This window comes from Bison bison, unplaced genomic scaffold (assembly GCF_000754665.1).
Source record: "Bison bison bison isolate TAMUID 2011002044 unplaced genomic scaffold, Bison_UMD1.0 scf7180017864456, whole genome shotgun sequence".
NCBI lineage: Eukaryota > Metazoa > Chordata > Mammalia > Artiodactyla > Bovidae > Bison > Bison bison.
The window spans coordinates 9,352,464-9,371,648 of NW_011495018.1; the positions used below are offsets into that span (position 1 = coordinate 9,352,464).

General features: G+C 50.5%; 1 protein-coding gene across 4 annotated transcripts in view; it reads right to left on the reverse strand.

The window, feature by feature from the left end:
• Positions 1-19,185, reverse strand: part of TACC2 (transforming, acidic coiled-coil containing protein 2) — a 236,236-nt gene that overhangs the window by 33,456 nt on the left and 183,595 nt on the right. For all 4 annotated transcript variants that reach the window (XM_010859224.1, XM_010859223.1, XM_010859225.1 and 1 more), the window contains 3 exons: positions 14,481-14,617; positions 4,345-5,656; positions 283-343 (listed from right to left, as the gene is read on the reverse strand). In XM_010859224.1, the coding sequence (XP_010857526.1) occupies positions 283-343; positions 4,345-5,656; positions 14,481-14,617 (1,510 nt within the window). The remainder of the gene's footprint in view (positions 1-282; positions 344-4,344; positions 5,657-14,480; positions 14,618-19,185) is intronic.

Genomic DNA, 19,185 nt, shown 5'->3' on the forward strand with positions numbered 1-19,185 from the left:
AACTGGCCAGAACGGACCAGCACGATTCCCAGAGAACTAACATTTTTCTTGGGCATCTGCCAATTCTGGGGACATTCTCTGACATTTCCCCAAGGGAAGTGATCAAAACCAAGTCTTGCAAACACTGAGGGACCCTCCATGCAGAAGACAAGGAAGAGGGTGTTGGAAACATAGCCATGATGGGCAACTGACTAGTAGGGGACAATCACCCATCAGTCTTGACTCCCCCCGCCCCACCGCCAGGCGAGCGATAAAATGATAAATATCAAGGGAACAGTATACCTGAGAAGGTGGATCAGAGAGAGGAGACCGTTTTGGCGACTTTTTCACCCTAAATGTGTCACTGGAAACAAAATGAGAAATGTAAACACAACAGACAGAGGCACAGAGCATTCCAGAGCCGACCGAGGCCCGCAGCTGAGTGCCGAGTGTCTGGCCCAGACCACCCTCCCGTCCACACCACTCCCACCCCGACTGAAAGACGTCCACACCGACAATCCATTCTGATTTTTTAACAGACACTGTTGCCCGCGAGGGAAAGATTCATCAAGCCAGAAGTCTTTTGAAGAGATGCCATTGTGGAGAGCTGACCCAGAAAGTGAAGCTAACTTTGCCCAGATGTTCTTACTTTAAAAAAGCAGAATCTGGTAAGCGGATTAACACATCTGCATTCATCCAGGAGGGTCTGAACCAGCTAAGGTGGGGGAGGGGATGTGAGTTCACGACACCAGTGAACAGGAACCAACTGACAGACGGCCAAGCCGACACAGCACTCAAACAGCTGAAGGAGCCGTGCAGAAGGGAAGGTCTGGGTCTCGGAGGGAACTGGAAGATTCCCTCCTATATGCAGGAACTCTGAGCTTAATGGGTTCCGGCACCTCTGACCTTCTGGGTGGGATTCTGACTAAAGGCAGGGCCAGGGGTGACATCATTTTTTTTCCCCATTTATGGTAGAATACACATAAAATTTACCATCTCAAACACTCTTAAGTGTACAGTTCAGTGAAGTACATACACACTGCTGTGCAACCCAACTCCAGAACTCTTTTTTCAGAGACGAGATCATTAAAAAAAAATGCCTTTCCTAATTACGATTAACGACTCTGGTCGCTTTTTTCTCCTTCATATAAATAACTGGGGGTGAGGGTCAGGGAGAGGAGGACCTAGGCAAAGGAGACATCAGCTCAGATTCCTGAAAGAGTCAGAAGGAAAGGTTTTTTTTTTTAGCATAGATGGTTCCGTTATATCTCCTGGGTGATCGGGGGGTTGTTTCCACAATCAGAATGGAGACTTCTTCACCTGTAGACCAGACTCTGCCCCATGGTCTCAGGCCCCTCAGTGGTCTGGTCTGGCCCCCCGAAAGGCAAGGGCCTGGGGGGATCCCCTCATCTTACACTCCCACTCCCCATCTCCTGCTCTAGTCAGTAACTACACGGACAGAGCAATTGGGCACCAAGTTCCTCCTAGTGTTCTCTCAGATAAAACACTCCAACAATGGCATTCAGTTATGAAAGAAATACTATAAATGGTTATTTACAGCATTTGTGGGATTTGTCATGTGAACAGCGCAATTACAGCTTGAAGCATATATTTATTCAAGCATATAAATATGCAACTGTGTATTTTACAGTTGCTAAGTGGCTCTAAAATACTGGAGAAATCCCTGGGGCAGAAGAGACCCTGAGAGACTCCACTCTATCCCAGGGCTGCTGGGAGCCTGGGACCAGGCCAGCTTCTCTTGGAAAGACGTTGAGGCAAAGAAGATGCCTGTCCACGGGCCCTTGGGAGCGGCCTGCACGATCTCTCACGGCCCGGAATGCACAGCACTACAGGCAGACGTGGTCCGACCTGTTGCTGTTTCCCTCAACAAGGCAACCCCCCCCCCCCATGGCATGCGGATACCCTGCCCAGAAGCCGCCTGGCGATGGCTCTCACAGCCGTGAGCTCCACTCGGAGCTGACCCTGCATTTCAGGGGGCTCCCATCGGTCTCAATTTGACAGAGCCCAAATGTTTCTGCTTCACATGTAGCCAGAACAAGCAACAGCAGTCCCTGCCTGTGGTCGGACTGGATGGTTATTTTAAGGTGAAGCCACAATACTTTGAAAGCAATCGCCTACATGTCCCATTTAAAATGGAAGAATGGAATGAGAGTTAAAAAAAAAAAAATGTATGGGTTTCAGATGAAGACATCCAATATGCAAGGGGAGAAAAAAAAAAAAGGTTCCATTCCTGACAAGCAGGCAGATGTTGGATAATCACGTTTTCACAGCCAAGCAGTTTCACTTATGCTAATCACTATGAAACAGACAAATAACCTCTGCTACTGGGAAGCCCCATGCCCCGTCATTCCCAGGCCCGCCACAGAAAGATGTAAGCAGCAGCCACGGAAAGGAAATAAAAAAGAGCTTGGAAGCAAAAGCAAAGGCAGGAAAAAGCACATTTGGCATAAGAGGCAGATTCCGTTAAATTTACTTACAACAGAGAACATACAGACATCACATCTTCAACCATCCTAAGACAAGAAGACAAAGAAAAAGAGAGACAGACAGAAGGAACTGACAAAAAAGATAAATCTGCAGGTGACTGGCTATGAAGGGGCCATCCGGTGTTGGGCTTGGGCGTGGGGGTGACATCCCAGGTTTTTGGAGAGGAGCTACTAGAGAACACCTTCCTCTCTTGGTTCCAATTATCCCATAAAGTGTTGGTGGCTCAAAGAGCCTTGCCACCCCAAGTGAAGGAATCCTAGCCATCTGCACCAGAGGTGAGACCTGGGGACAGGTAGGTGTCCCTGACCTCAGTCAGCTCTGGTGACAGAAAAGAACAGAACCAAGCTGTCTTGTGGGGAAGGAGAAGGTGATGGCTTCAAGTTGACTCTCATCCCCCAAAATGAGAGAAATGGCTTTGTGGTGTGGGCATTTCCGTTTTCTCCTGTTCGAGGCTTAAAATAAAGCTTCCAACACAGATTCTAGGGAATCTTTAAGAAGGGCCTGGTTTAGCGGGGGATCTAAAAAAAAAAAAAAAGTCCACATATTTGGCCAGGACCGTCTCCCATCCACCACCACCCAAGGTCAAAGACTGCTTAGAGACCCTCTTCTCAGGAAGCCTCGGGTTCTTCTCAAATGTTAAATGTTGGGGGGGGGGATGGGGAGTGCAGAAGGAGAGATAAGCATGTTACCCCATCTTGATCTGTGCCAGGCAGACTCAGAGGGGCCAGCAGTCCTGGTTTGTTCTGCTGAGATGCCACCAGAAGCCCGGCCTTCTGGTCAAACTATTGATGATACTTCACTCGAGAGCAAGGAGAAAGGCTCCGAGCACCAAACCACACTACACTTGGACCAAAGCCCCAAGGATGGCCCTGCAGCCATCCTGGGCTGGACTCCAGAGGCATGGACACGTGTATCAAGTGCCATCTACTCAGCCACGGTCTGGACAGCAGACCCGATTACTCATGGCCTCCTGGAGACTGTGGGCACCGCTTCTCCCTTTCAGGTTCCACTGATCTTTTCTGGATCCACAGGGCCTGTGGACTGTCATCTACGAAGATGACTAGATAAAGGGGCAGAAACAACGTGGGTGCTTCCTACAGGGTAGCCGGGGTATAGGAAGCGGCCCAGACCAGGCCTCTCTCTCATGGGCTTCTTGAGTTTATTGTGTTTGCCTCTTGGGCTTGTTGTTGTTCAGTCACTAAGTCATGTCCAGCTCTTTTCGACCCCATGAACTGCAGCACGCCAGGTTTCCCCGTCCTTCAGTATCTCCCTGAGACTGCTCAAACTCGTGTCCATTGAGTCAGTGATGCCATTCAACCATCTCATCCTGTCAGCCCCTCTCCTCCTACCTGCAATTTTTCCCAGCATCAGGGTCTTTCCAATGGCCTAATGTCTCATTAAAGGGCAGAAACAAATACTACAAAATTTTAATAATATTTTGAAGGGTGGACCCCTTAGTTTCCAGGCCACTCCAAAAAGCAATTCACGTGTTAAACAGAAAATGCTAAATCACCAATAGGGAGGCTGACCAGGCCACCACTGGGCTGCTCCCTCTCCATGGATTTCCCCACTCTCTCGTGAAGTTCAAGGTCAGGTCTTCAGCTATAAGTAAAGCTTTAGACCCCTAACTGATCGAGGCAAGCGGTCAAGGACTCTAGACCCAAAGGGATGTGAGGATGGGACATGCCACGACTATGGGTGCAGAGAGGAACGAAAACGGGTACCCTGCTGCAAGCGTGGTGGCGCTGTGGCAAATGGCGGGGGGGCAAAGCAGCCCAGGTTTCCAGGCAAGTGAGCAGCTATACAGCCAGTGCCCAGCCCCGCCTCTGACCTAACCACCTGCTCCCCTGAACTTACGTCTTGAGGGGCGTCTTCTTCTTCTTGGCGGGCTTGTTCAGCCCATCCCCGTCCACTCCATTGGCTTCGATGGCACTGGCTGGGATCTCAAAGGAGGCTGGGGATTTAGAAGGTGAGCTGGGGGCCTTAGAGCACGTCTTAAAGGGATCAGTGGACTCATCACAGGCGTCCGGGTCAAAGTTGTAGGACTGTTGGGGCAGTTTGGGAGACTCCTGCATTTTTGAGGTGGAAGAAAAAGGGTTAAAATTCGGGTCATCCCACTTGTCAATATCAAAGGTGTAGGTACCTTTAGCGATAGGGATGTCATTGGGTTCAGCAGGGGACCTGGTAGGCGAGGCAGGGGTGTTGTCGAGTTTTTCCGGTGTTTTTTTCATCTTTGGCCTCCTTAGGGGCATTTTGGCAACCGGCTTTTTGCCTATCTTTTTGGTGGGAGGCGGGGTTTCCTGCTGGGTGTCCCAACTACCCTTGTCCTCAGAATAGTCAAACTCCAGCCTCACTGAGAGGCCTTTGGCTGGGGAGTCCTCTTGCCCCCCACTATCTGATGGGGTCACCTCCACTGCCTCAGGGGCCGTGGCCGGAGGCAGGGTTCTCCTTCCAATGGGAGGTGAGTTCTGCACTCTGCCACCCCCCGAAGCTGGGGGGACGGCCCCTTCTGCACCCTCGGAGTCCAGAGGGCAGGCCGCCTTGGGGGCAGCAGCAGGTTCTAGGGGTGTCTCCTCCAATAGGGCTGAGCTAGAAGCTTCTGCCCTGGCCGGTTCTGTGTTCGTTTTGGCTGTCTGACTCTCTCTGCTGGGGCCAGAGCTCTCTTCAGTTGGCTCGTGCTGTGTCTCTTTCACTGGGGGGGTTTCGGGGGGTTTCTTAGTGATCTGTTTCTTTTTTAAGGAAGGTGGCCTCGGTTTCTTAGTTCGCTTAAGGGTACTGGAAGCACTGCTCGAACCCGCGCTGTATGCATCCGCGACCGGGGCCGTGGCCTCGGGGTTGCCTGAGCAAGAAGCACCATCAAAGTCACTGGCTTGCAGGCTGAGCGAGCGGGACAACGTCGACTTAGAGGTGGGGACGGAGTCCGTGGACTTCCTCCGTGAGTTCACCTTGCAGTCCTGATTCTTAGAGTCTGAGGGGCGAGGCTCCAAGGTCTGAAGGTTATCCACCAGCTCGATGTTGTCAAAGTCCAAGTTGTAAGTCCCGCTGCTGGCTATCGGCTTGTCTTCATCGAAGACGGCAGAGAAGGAGTGTGACGGGGGATGGAAAGGACTGCCTTCCACGGAGCTGCTGCGGGGGCCATCGGGGATGGAGACCGGCTCAGAGCCGCATCCTGAAGGAACGGAGACAAAGCCATCACTGAAGGACACAGGACACTTAAGAGTCCCTCATCTCATGCCAGACCATCATCACCCTCTAACACCAGAGCCCCAGGCCAGCCTGCCCACCCCACAACAAGCACGCTGCTTGGGTACAAATCCTGCTCTCACCAGGCAGCTCCAGGCCCTGGACAAGCAGACCCTCAGCTTTCTCATCCATAAAATGGGAGCAATAAGAGCTGTTTAAAGGATACCTTTAAATACTGTCATCTAAAACACATTTACCTGGACTTCCCCAGGGGTCCAGTGGCTAACACTCTGCATTCCCAGTGCAGGCGGCCCAGGGTTCGACCCCTGGCCGGGGAACTAGACTCCACATGCTGCAACTAAAGAGCCCTCCTGCTGCAACTTTAAAAAAAGCAGAAGAAAAAAAAAAAACCATATGCCAAAACTAAAAATGCAATGAACATCGATGATCCTGTGTGCCACAACTAAGGCCTGAAACAGCCAAAAAATAAATATTAAAAAAATTTAAAACACGTTTACCAAGCGCCAGGTCAAAGCAAGGCACCACTCTGGGCGCTGGGGCCTCCATAACGAACAAAACCCTTGCCCTCCTGCAGGTTAGGTTCTTTAGGGAGAAGACAGTCAAGAAGCAATTAACAAGTAACATGTATGGGCTGTCAGATGGTGGTAAGTGCTAAGGAAAAAAAGAAAGTCAGGGTAGGAGTGTTGCAATTTTAAAATAAGGTAGTTGGGCAAAGCCCTTCAAGGAGAAAACATTTAAGCCAAGATGAGAAACAAGGTAATAGTGTGAACCATGGGGATATCTGGGGGGTAAGCATCCAAGGCCAAGGAAACAGCAAGTGCAAAGGCCCTGGGGTCAGTCCACACACAGGGTGTTGCAGAAATCCCAAAGGCCAGTGTGGCTAAAGTAAAGGAGAGGAGCAGGAAAGGAAGACAGAGAAATAACGCAGATAAAATATAGTGAGCCTTCAGTAAATATTAGCTACTATCACCACCCAGCCTGCTCTAGAGCATGCAGAGCCTTTAAGTGCAGGCCCCAGGCAACTGCAGCAGAACGAAGCTTATGCATCTGCCACCTGTCCTGACTCTAGGCACCCCCTGAAATCTCTCCCTCCAACCCTACCTGCCACGCCTCTCTTCTCAACCTCCCTCTCATCCATTCTCTCTCCATTTTTTGCAGCTTCCTCCCAACTTCCCCTCCTGCTCAGCCACTGCCAGCCAAGGATGCTGCTTCTTATTTTAAAACATGCTGTGGATCCTCTGGGCTGCCCAGGTGGCGCTAGGGGTAAAGAACCCACCTGCCAAGGCAGGAAACAGAAGAGATGCGGGTTCGATCCCTGGGTTGGGAACATCCCCTGGAGGAGGGCACAGCAACCCACTCCAGTATTCTTGCCTGGTGAACCCCATGGACAAAGGCGCCTGGCGGGCTACAGTCCATGGGGTCGCAAAGAATAGGACACAACAGAGCACACAGGCACATGGACACTCCAGATGCTGGTCAAGAGATGCTCCATCATCTCATGGCCTGGCTGCTCCACGGGGATGCAACCAGCCTGGCCTTGTCTCAGCTGCCCTGGGTTCTGCCTGCACCAGGCGGTGCCCTGCACGCACTCCTGGCTTCACAGAGACCCTGGGCAGTCTAGATACCAGAAAACGATTGGCCAGAAAACCAAAGATGTGTAAATAGACAAAGAGGAGGAAACGTTGCAAAGTGGTCCACAGAAGAAGGAATTAAAGAGCTGGCACAGGGACTTCCCTGGTCCAGTGGTTTGGCCTCCACACTTCCACTGCGAGGGGTGGGGCATGGGTTTGATCCCTGGTCAGGGAACTGTTAATAAGATCCTGCATGCTGCACAGTGAAGCCAAAAAAGAAAAAAAAAAGAGAGAGCTAGCATATATATGACTTGGACCAGCATTCCCAAAGTGTGGTTCACTGACAGGAGTTATATCCTCCAGTACCCACCCCATCGCCTGCTGGAACAGTTGCCAGATGAAATATAGGATGTTCAGTTAAATACGGATTTCAGATAAACGAACATGTTTTTTATATAAATATGTCCCTGCTGCTGCTGCTGCTAAGTCGCTTCAGTCGTGTCCGACTCTGTGCAACCCCATAGACGGCAGCCCACCAGGCCCTGCCATCTCGGATTCTCCAGGCAAGAACACTGGAGTGGGTTGCCATTTCCTCCTCCAATGCATGAAAGTGAAAAGTGAAAGTGAAGTCACTCAGTCGTGTCCGACTCTTAGCGACCCCATGGACTGCAGCCTACCAGGCTCCTCTGTCCATGGGATTTTCCAGGCAAGAGTACTGGAGTGGGTTGCCATTGTCTTCTCTGAAATATGTCCCAATCACTCATTATTTATCTAAGATTCTAATTTAACTGGATGCTCTGTATGTTTGTTTGCTAAATCTGGCAGCCTTAACACCTCATTCCAACAAACGAACAAGTTTGGGAGATGCTTGCTTCCCTGAGAGCTCAGTTGGTGAAGAATCTGCCAGTAATACCGAAGACCTGGGTTCGATCTCTGGATTGGGAAGAGCCCCTGGAGAAGGGAAAGGCTACCCACTCCAGTGTTCTGGCCTAGAAGGATCACAAAGAGTCGTACATGACTGAGCGACTTTCACTTTCTTTTTCACTTAACACCCGAACTGGCTTCTCACGGTAGATTTTCTCAGGGCCACTCATGCTCATGGCTGCAACTCCGAGGGGGTGAGCACTTGGCAGAGAAGCCGAGGAGATGAAGGGCTGCCTGGGACATGACAACATAAGGAAACTTCTAGCCTCTTGAGTTCAGGAGCTGGTCTGATTTATCTTTGTCTTCCCCAGACCTGTCACACTTTCTCTTGCCAGCTGAATAAATGCCTCTGGCATTGAGATGACCTTCTGGAAGCAGGTCTGTTCGCCAATCATGGTTTCAAACCTTCCCTTCTCTTAGGCATCCAAAGCCACCCAGGCCCTACTTGGAGCAGATGTCCTAGAAGATGGAACCTCTCAACCTTTTCCACCAAAAGATTCGCCATGTCTCGAACACACTCCTGAGTCATGCTCGTCTCAAAAGATGTCCCCTCCCTCCTCCTTTCTAAAACCAATTGCCTCCAGAGACCTGCACCCTCCTTCCATCAGCAGTTGGCTCCTCTTCCTGCCCTGGACACACAGTGCAGAGGGCACAGAAGGACCAGGGAATGCAGAGGACCCAGCGTTTCAAGTGGGCCTTGCAGGAGGAGGAAGAAGCCTCAATGCTTCCCATCATTTCCAAAGCAAGGCCCACAACTGCCAGCCTGTTTTCTCCCAGGCTACTAGGCACACCCCAGCAGCCTTCTGAGGCCCTTCAGAGGTCAGGAGTTCTCCCCAAACCACGAAACACGCAGCAGATACTCAGCTTAACCATCTGCTCACTCTTTTCCCCAGAAGAAAAGCTCTCTGACTGCTTAATGTGGCTTTCCTCTTTAGACGTGACATACCATAATTAAATCATCATGGACCAAGAAATCCAATCTTGGTGCAGGGTTTCTAAGCCTCTTTACTGCGCCCATGTCAGGATGGTAAGTATTTTGTCTCAGTGTGTGGTGGGTGGGGGAGAGTTGGGAGAGATACTGTTCATTGTAGGATATCTAGAAGAATCTTTGGCTTCTGCCCACAAGATGCCTTTACCCTCCCCAACCCTGAACTGTGACAACCAAAAATGTATCTGAAAGCCTTAGTTGATCAGTCGTGTCCAACTCTTTGCAACCCCATGGACTGTAGCCCGCCAGGCTCCTCTGTCCATGGGGATTCTCCAGGCAAGAATACTGGACTGAGTAACCTATCCCTTCTCCAGGGAATCTTTCCAACCCAGGTATCGAATCCAGGTCTCCTGCATTGCAGGTGGATTCTTTTTACCATCTGAACCACCAGCAAAGCCCAAAAATGTGTCTCAGTTCAGTTCAGCCGCTCAGTCATATCTGACTCTTTGTGACTGCAACATGCCAGGCTTCCCTGTCCGTCACCAACTCCTGAAGCTTGCTCAAACTCATGTCCATCGAGTCCCTGATGCCATCCAAAATGTGTCAAAAACGTGTCTCACTCAGTTCAGTTCAGTTCAGTCACTCAGTTGTGTCCGACTCTGCAACCCCATAGACTGAAGCACGCCAGGCTTCCCAGTCCATCACCAACTCCTGGAGCTTACTCAAACTCACGTCCATTGAGTTGGTGATGCCATCCAACCATCTCATCCTCTGTCGTCCCTGTCTAGAAATTGCCAAATGTTCCCCGGGGGTGGGGCACAATAATCCCTGGTTGAGAACCACCATCTTACTGTCTGGCAACCAGAGCAGGTGGGAGGGCCCTTTGGTTCTCTTCAGAAGAAGCCCTAGACCAGAGAAATGGGCCACTGCCACACGCAGGCCTTGATTTTCCAGAGCAGGTGTGGGCCAGTTAGATTCCCAGTCGCCCGCACTGGACTTCTAAATGCTCACACACCACATCAACACGAAGACAATGTATTCATTCATTCCTATATATTGGGGCTTCCCTAGTGGCTCAGTGGTAAAGAACTGCCCTGCCAATTCAGGAGATGCAGGTTTGATCCCTGGAGAAGAAAATGGCAACCCACTCCAGTATTCTTGCCTGGGAAATCCTATGGACAGAGGAGCCTGGCAGGCTACAGCCTATGGGGTCGGACTGAGCACACACACACGCATTCCTATACATCAAATAATCTGGGTGCTTCCCAGTCAACCACTGGGAGGCACACTGTGGACACAAAGGCGAGGAACGTCAGGACCCCAGAGGGATCCACCCCACCAGGGCAGACCTGGACAACGCTTGCCCTGGCTCCAGATCCTGGCTCACTCTGAGGACAAAGTCAGCATTCTTGTTTCACGACACTCAAAGGCTCACTAGGTGGTTCCCAGCTGCAGCAGTCCAGCTCGGGCCACTGGAACAAATCCACAGGCTGAATGAAGAGCTCTGGAGGCCGGAAGTCCAAGGTCAGGATGTCCCCAGTCCTCCTTGACTTGCCGACGGGCATCTTCTGTCTGTATCGCACATGACTTTTGCTCAGTATGAACTCACCTCCTGGCGTCTCCTCTCCCCTGACTGTCTTCAAAGGCCACATCACTTAGCCGCGCCGACCGCTTCTAACTGGAGCACTTCTGCCAGCCGTGCTGCGCGTCTCTCCCCTCCCCCATCCACTGTGAGCTCACCCTGGGCAGGGATCCACGGGCCCAGAGGCACAAAGGTGCTAACACAAGGCACCCTTGCCCTCAGACGCTTAGCTTCATCCAATATATCAAAAGGGAAATGGTCCCATACAGAGGGAGCCCAGCTCTACATCCTCCAAGTATATGAATAACCGATTGTAATCAGTAAGGGCTTCCCTGGTGGCTCAAGGGTAAAGATCTGCCTGCAACGCAGGAGCCCCAGAAGATGTGGGTTCGATCCCTGGATTGGGAAGATCCCCAGGAGGAAGAAATGGCAACCCACTCCAGTATTCTTGCCTGGAGAATCCCATGGACAGAGGAACCAGTGGGCTATGTTTTATAGGGTTTATTCCCACATCTCACCGGGTAGCAGGTGATGAGATGCCCCACACACAGATACTTGGAGTCCTGGGGATCCTTCCCTCATCCAAGCTGGGATGAAACATGCAAATAACTTAGCACAGGTCTGGTACATGGCAGACACTAAATGGAGCTATTGTTTAATTACAGGACATTTCATTACATCTTTCGGTGGCCAGTCCTAAGTTCTAATAATGCAGCCACCCTACAATAACCAAGCGTCCTGATCACAGAAGCATGAGAAGTGGGAGTGGAGAGGATCTCAGAGGACTCACGGGTCACTCTTTTCATTTTACAGATAAGAAAACTGGACTGTGGTAAGCCACATCCCAGCACAGCCCAGAAGAGCAGCAGACGCAAGGCGGCCACCAGCGTCTCAGCCACCCTCCTCTCCCATGGCGCACAATCATGCAAAGCCCAAAATAAAGTAATGGATTACTTTGCAAAATGTAAGTTTCCAGGAGGAAAAATTATGTCCTTATACACAGCCAAAGGTCTCGTCTATTATTTCCTGAGGTTCTCTTGGTACCTTTAGCAACACTGCAGGCACTTCACAGAGGCAAACCAAACAACAGATGTTCCCCTCTTGCCCTTTCTCTCCTTGGTTCCCAGAAGGATGCTTTCTTCTCCTCCACGGGCATGCACAGCCACCTCCCCACTCTGGGTAATGTCCCATGATGTCTACAGAAGGGACAAGCACATCTTTCAAATGAACGTGGCACATCAGAAGGACTTCTGTGCAGCCCAAGCCAGGGGGCTTTAGGCAGACACGATCCCAACCTTCAGTGTCCTCACTGTATAACCCACATGTAGCCTCACTGTAGTTTTCCAAGGAGGAGAAGCATAAAGTCAGACTCCAACCGGTGCAATCAAAAGTTCTGTGAGGCTGTGACTCATGGCCATGCATAGCTGCAACCCCTTCTGGTGCGGGGTCTCTCTTAATCCTCCATAATATTCGCTCTTTCAGAAACTGCCATCTAAGCCAGGGGCGGGTACTGTGGTTGAGTGTGTGTGTGTATGTTAGAACGGAGATTGTTCATTGCTTTATTGAAAAAATAAGTAGGCAGAAGGAACAAAGACAAGCTGAAGAAAAGAACGGGGGTGGCAAACCATCCCCAGAAACAATCAGGACGTGAAAAACTGGAAATCCCAGAGGACACACGCATGCTGGCAGCAGTGACCACCCTTGGGACTCCGTGTGATGCTCAAGGATGGACCACACTTTGTCTTAGGCCTTCATTCTCCTTCTAACATCCTTTCTCAGGTATCCCACGCATGCAGAGTGTGAACTTATTACACCCATAAAAATGGGTCATTTATTCTTAATTGGATGTTTGATGTAAGGACTAAAATGTATTTGTCATTCAGCTGCTTTCCATTAAAACCTCAGGATGAAATTTCTACGATATTGTAGGAAATGGAATTTTTATATACTTTACTATATGCAAGAGAGAACACAGGGTGCAAAAGACTCTTTGAGAACTATAAGCAGCCCTTCCTGCTTCTTCCCCACCTTAAAATCAAATAAATTTCAATCATCACCCTCTTAGAGCTTAGCACCTAGACTAATGATGCAGAATCAGGTACTACTGATAGCTTTCAGAAAAGGGAGACTATGAAAATTGCATTCATCGGATCCCAGCAAAGGTGTCTCTTCCTCTCCCCCCAGCACCAGGGAGCATGTGTGCTTAGGAACAAAGCCCCAGGAGTGTCTGCCTTTAATCAACGGCCAGGCTGAAGCCAGAGCGGGTGGAATGGATTCCACCCATTTCTTTCTAAGACCAACATCAAGGTCAAATGGCTTTTTATTTTGCCATTCACCTGGCTCCTGGCTAGGGCAGGAGTACGAATGGACGCTGGCCCCCTCCTCCATTCCCCGGCCTCCACCCCTCACCTGGGGCATCTTCTAAGCACAGATGTGTGGACACCCACTTGTACATCCCAGCCCCAGCCTTGGTTCCTTCTCGGCTAAAGGGTGTAAACGTGGGCACAGTCAGCTTCGGGAAGACGGGACAGAAGAAGGAGCCTGGGTGGGCCCAGGAAGCGGCTGCTCCCAGGTATCCGGGACATGGTCCGGGGGAGCTCAGCTCTACAGACTTATCTTACTGCCAGGGCTGCGGCCGAGGAAGGCCAGAGTGGGGCCCTCTGAAGTTCAGGGTCCACAGGAGGCAATCCAGCTCTGGAGACGGCACCACCTGGCCCCTAACTGGCCTGGGGGGGCCATTTCTGAGACCACGTGGTCTCTTGACCAGCCTGTGTGGACATTTCTGGGACCACCTGGCCCCCAACCAGCTCATGGGGTCATCTCCGGCAGTCTCCATCTCTTCCCAGGCCTCATGTTAAACTCTGATGCTCGAGGTGGTCCCACCCCTGCTGTCGTCACTGGAGGATGCACACAGATGGCAGCGGTCAGGTGGGCAGCTTGGAGGCTGGGGCCCGAGATCTGTCCTGTCCTCCCTCATCCCCCACCCCCGGTAATCACTGCATCTGAAAGGTCTTTAAGTCACACTAGCGGAGAATGGGTGTGGGGACGTGATAGGAAATCTGGATAGTCTGAAGTTAATGAGGAATAAAGGAGTCACCCCTGCACAGATATAACCGCCCATCACTTTCTCTTCTTGCCCATTTACCAATTATCATCCCCAAGCCCGTGTGGGCTTCTGTTGTTCAGTCACTCAGTCGTGTCCAACTCTTTGTGACCCCATGGACTGCAGCATGCCACGCTTCCCTGTCCCTCACCATCTCCCAGAGTTTGCTCTAACTCATGTCCACTGAGTCCGTGATGTCATCCAACCATCTCATCCTCTGTCTTCCCCTTCTCCTCTCGCCTGTGTCCTTTGATAAAAATGCAGGTCACATGGGTGACCAGAACCAGCGCTTTTACGGGAGCCAGGGGCCAGAAATTAGAATCCAAGATTGCACCAGAAAATTCCAAGACCCCACTGTCCCATACAAACCCAGCTCTGGGGGTTGGCTGAAAGGCACCCAGAGTTAAATGCACTATTTCTTCAGAGGCCACCTCTAAACTTCTGCAAAGCAAACACAAAATAACCCATTGTACTCCTGCACCCTAAGTTTTCACCACATAAAACAAAGCCCAGTGCTGAGAGGCCCAGAGGCTGGGGAGGACATAAAGAGCTTCAGCGACAGTCCCCGGGGGTGGGTGCCCTCCTCCAGGCGGGTCCCCAGAGGAGCCGCTGTGAGTGTCCCCAGGGCTCAGCAGTAGGGCTGCTCCCACACCGCCCCAGGGGTGCCGGGCCCTTGGTTACCTGGTTCTTCCGGGGGAGCCTGCACGCTGACCTCAGGTTCTGCAATGACTTCGGGGGGTGGCGGGGGTGGTGCTGGTGGAGCTTTGACGGGGGTCGTGGACTCCGGAGTCTCAAATGCTTCTTCAGAGTCAGAACTCCTGATGGAGAGAGACGGGGAGAAGGACAGGTTAGACAGGGGCCGGGGCTGTATTTGCTCCAAGGGGCCGGTGCTGAGGAGCAGTGCACGGCCTAATGACCCCTCCCGGGACCACCGCAACCAGGCCCGCGGCCCAATTAAATGGTCCAGGACCAGCCTTGAAGCAGTGTGCTTCCCAGGAGTGAATCTCATTATCACCAGCTTTGGGGCAAAATGACAGAGTCTTTGAACTCAGCTCTACTCGAAATACACATTTCTGACCTCAGTGGCAAATACAACAGTAGAATCCTTTGATCAACTTTGGCAGGTGTTACTTGGCATCAATTCAGTCAAACCGATAGGGAAGCATTCCCAGGGACACTTGGCGATGCTGTGGTTCCAACACATTCAAAGGACCCTCACCCCATGAAGCGGAATCTCTTCCCATGAATTTGGCCTCTTCCTCTCACCCCACCACTCTCTCCCACTGCCATTCCTTCCCCAGCGCATCACATAACTTGTTATTATAGATGTATTCACTTTCTAATCATGTTAATTATATTTCTCCTCGACTGAGCTGAAAAGGCCAAGAGGGCAGCCTTTTCTGTTTTGTGTTTTTTTATCACTGCATCCCCGAGTCCAAACCAGGAGGCAGTGAATAAACATCTGTTAAGTCAATGAAGGAAGGCATGAAAGCTGGCAAGTCAGAGGAGGGTGTGTCAGACTAAAGCTCAAAGCACAGCCTGCTGATCCCAGCAGCATGAAAATCACCCTTGCTGGTCTGCAGTGATGTCTGCTCTCAAGGAAGATTCTTCACCCAGAGAAAGGAACCAAAACCCCACCCAGAGGAATGCCCGCCATGCCACCCTGTAAAAAGGGGAAGAGGCTCACAAAGCTAAAAAAAGCCTTATTCTGGCTCGAGAAAACCAAGGGCAGCCAGCCCTTCTCATCACCCTGCTTCCACTAGGGACTCAATTTCGAGCCAGAAAGGATGAGGCGTCCCCAGATCACTGAGCCAGGCATGTGTCCTCAGGCTGGAGGGCAGCTCCTTAACGGGCTCAGGATGCGGAGGGGTCTGTGATGCCGGCTTCAGCTCACTTTGAGGATCAGCAGCATCACCCAGGCTCACTCCCGTCTCAGGATATTTTAAGTTGACCAAAATGCCATTTATTTATTTGCAACAAGGAAGGTAATTATCAAGACAGTGGATACTTAGGGTTGCTGCTGGCACAAGCAACACAGCAGGCAATTTGGTAGAAGATATATAATCAGAGAGCGATGTATCAGGTACGTGTGGACGCTGAAACGCTCGTAGAGCTGAACATCCACAAAGATCAAAGGACCAGTGTCCTCCGCAGAAGTCAGCATCTTCTAAGGACTGTCTGCCAGCCAGCAGAGAGCACCACGACCAACCAATCCCTCTGCAGTCAGCCAGGACAGGAGAAAAAGAGCCATTTGGTGAGTCTCCTTCAGAAAATCTCCATCGAGATTTTTACAACTTGTGTGTCAGAGACTCACTTTATCGGAGCCAAAGATCCCCTACTCCCATCCTTCCAAGGACTCTGGCTCCTGCAACCAGCCACAGAGCTCTCCAGGGACACAAAGAGATGAAGAGAAACATCAGAGCTGGATTCGACAGAATCCAATGAGCTGAAGCCTGTTTACTATCAAATTTCACAAGACTTAATTTATACAAATGCAACAGGGGCCATGCCAACTTTTACAAACACATGTTAATATTAAAAGACTTAGCTTTCGTCTGGGGTCGGAACGGGGGAGAGATTTAAGATCCATGCCTGGACAACCACAGATCTAGGTAGCTGAACTTCTGCAGAATCTTTTTACTGGCATGAAAAACACAAGAAAGTCATGCAGCCAAGCATCAAAGAGGAACAGTAGTTTAGATCTGCCTGGTGGGCTCTGGGTGTAGACCTGGCCCCCAGCTTTGCACTCATCGGCGGCAATGTTGAAGAGACGCACACAGACAACTTGCCTCTTTCCTGGGTTTCCGTGAAGGACCCTCAGACTGGAATCCCCACTGCCGGTTACCGTCGTCCACATCCACCGGGCCCATTCCACCGGGGGCCATGTCCACCAGGAGGCCAAAGCCATTTCCGCTGAAGAACAGCTTCTGTCCCCAAACTTCCACCCCTAATTCCTTTGCCGATACGTCTGGGTTCTGAATCTCTTTACGACGTCACGAGAAACTTAGCCGCCGCAACACCAGGCAGGGATGTTCTGAGCTTCCCCAGGGCCCAGCAGAGATGCAGAGGGAGCTCTTCCCACGGCTTCTGCATCCCCGGGCTCCAGCGATGTGTGGCTTGAGAGCACAAAGGGCCCCTGATCTTTCCCAGCAGCATAAGCAAGCGACAGGGAGGGCCGGACGCTCATGGATTCAAGCTGCTGAATTCCAATGAGGTCTCCCCAGCTCGCAGCTGCCCAGCGTGCACACCTGCTCAGAGGGGACCACTATTCACCAGCGCCCCGTGTGGGAGGCAGTGTCCAGGGAGGGCAAGGGTACACCAGGCCCCTTGTGAGGCTCCTCGCCTTGTTCACTACGAACCTTTTCTGCATCAAAACACCAGAGGCTACCAGGGACCCCTAGAATGGCGTTCACTTCCAGCACCGCCTGAGTGCCGTTTTCATATTTTCACACCCTCCCCCAGGAGTGGAGAGCAAGTTAATTAGAGGAGGCGGACGGCAGCTTTTTTAATTAGCTCTTTTCTCCCTATTCAGTTTCTCAGAGAGGGCTCAGAAACATTCCCAAGAGTGGGGATTTCTACAGTCCACCCACAAAGAGCCTGGACATAAACATAAAGCAGCATTCCAGAGTCCCAATGCATGAAAGCAGCTTTCCTTGGCTGTGCAATTATTTTTTTCCTACAAGAAGAACTGAAAGTACGGGAAATTATTCTGCGAAGGCACCACACGTTTTTAAAATGAAAATGCAAGTAAGTTAATTTGCCAAGAAGCTGTGTCAGAAAGAGAAATGTGCCATTACAGTCTGCTAAAATGACTCTAAATTACAGAGAAATGTATTTACCAGGATATGCAAATGCTAAGTTCTCTATAAGTAAATATGTAAATGAATGCAAATATAATAAAAGTGTAAAGGTGTACCTCTTAATGGCCGGGCATGAAATATAATGACTTTAATTCCCAGCATAAAGAGCATTCTAATAGCTACTGTATGTTGAACTTTTTTATTACATATCAAGCACTGGACTAGGCCATTTGCACATTTCTCTATAAGCTACAAAAATATCCCGCTACTGGAGAGCAGGCCCGTTTTGCAGATGACACAGCTATGGCTTAGAGAGGCACACTGCTTAGCCCAAGGCCACCTCGTTAGTAAACTAGGGAAGTGCAGGGCTCAAATCTAGAACTGTCTGCCTCTAAAATCTGTGCTGTCTTACTACTACGTCAGTGGCTTCTAAACCTTTCCAGCAACAAAACTATTTTTCTAAATGCATCTTATGTGAATTTCCTATGCACAGAGAAAAGTAGTATTTCACTCACTTTATAAGGTCACTGTATGATGTATTCTTATAAAGTCTATAGCTTTTCCTTTCCCTTCTCCAGGGGATCTTTCCAACTCCAGGATCAAACCCAGGTCTCCCCCATTGCAGGCAGATTCTTTACCAGTTGAGCCACCAGGGAAGCCCAAGAATACTGGAGTGGGTACCCTATCCCTTCTCCAGCAGATCTTCCTGAACCAGGAATCGAACCGGAGTCTCCTGCATAGCAGGCGGATTCTTTACCAGCTGAGCTACCAGGGAAGCCCATCATTGAGAACCATTAAGCTATTTTTACGAACTTAAACAATCTGACCCTGGGGGTTGAGGATGCCTAATGCAGCACTGGGTCTGTTGATTTCTCTCCTGGTTGCACATTATTGAGAAGTCCTGATGAGTAACCACGAACAGCACCTGTTCTGAACAGCTTGTCCTGTGATCATGGGACATTCTTTAATAAGGCAGTCAGGACAGGAGAACTACCTAACTGGGCAAAACCAAATTAATCTATCAATCAGCACAAGGCCATATGCTGGTGGCAGGCGATACACACAGCGTGTGTGTACAGAGAAGGGAAGATGGAAACGCATAACTACGGGCGTAGAGACTGTGCTGCCTGCTGACACCCGAGTCTGCCAGGCTCCCCAGGGTGCTTGTAAAGTTTAAAAATATTTCCTCAAATATTTTTCTCAGATTTTGGAAAGTCTTTATAGGACCTAAAGCCCCACCGAGCACACTTTGGAAACCTCCTCCACACAACGAGGAACCCAGACCCTTCATAGATGGCACCTTGCATCAAAAGAGTATTTTATCTTCGGGGTTTTTTTTGGGGGGAGGAAGTTGCCTTTATTAACTTTTACTTTGTGTTGGGGTACAGCTGGTTAACAATGTTGTGACAGTTTCGGGTGAACAGTGACGGGACTCCACCGTACACATACATGTATCCATTCTCCCCCAAACTTCCCTCCCATCCAGACAAAAGAGTATTTTATGGCAGCTCTCCCCAAAGCAAGACAGTTAGCCAGCAACATGCAGAACCCTGAGGCCTATCAACCTATATTTTTGGTTTGGTTTA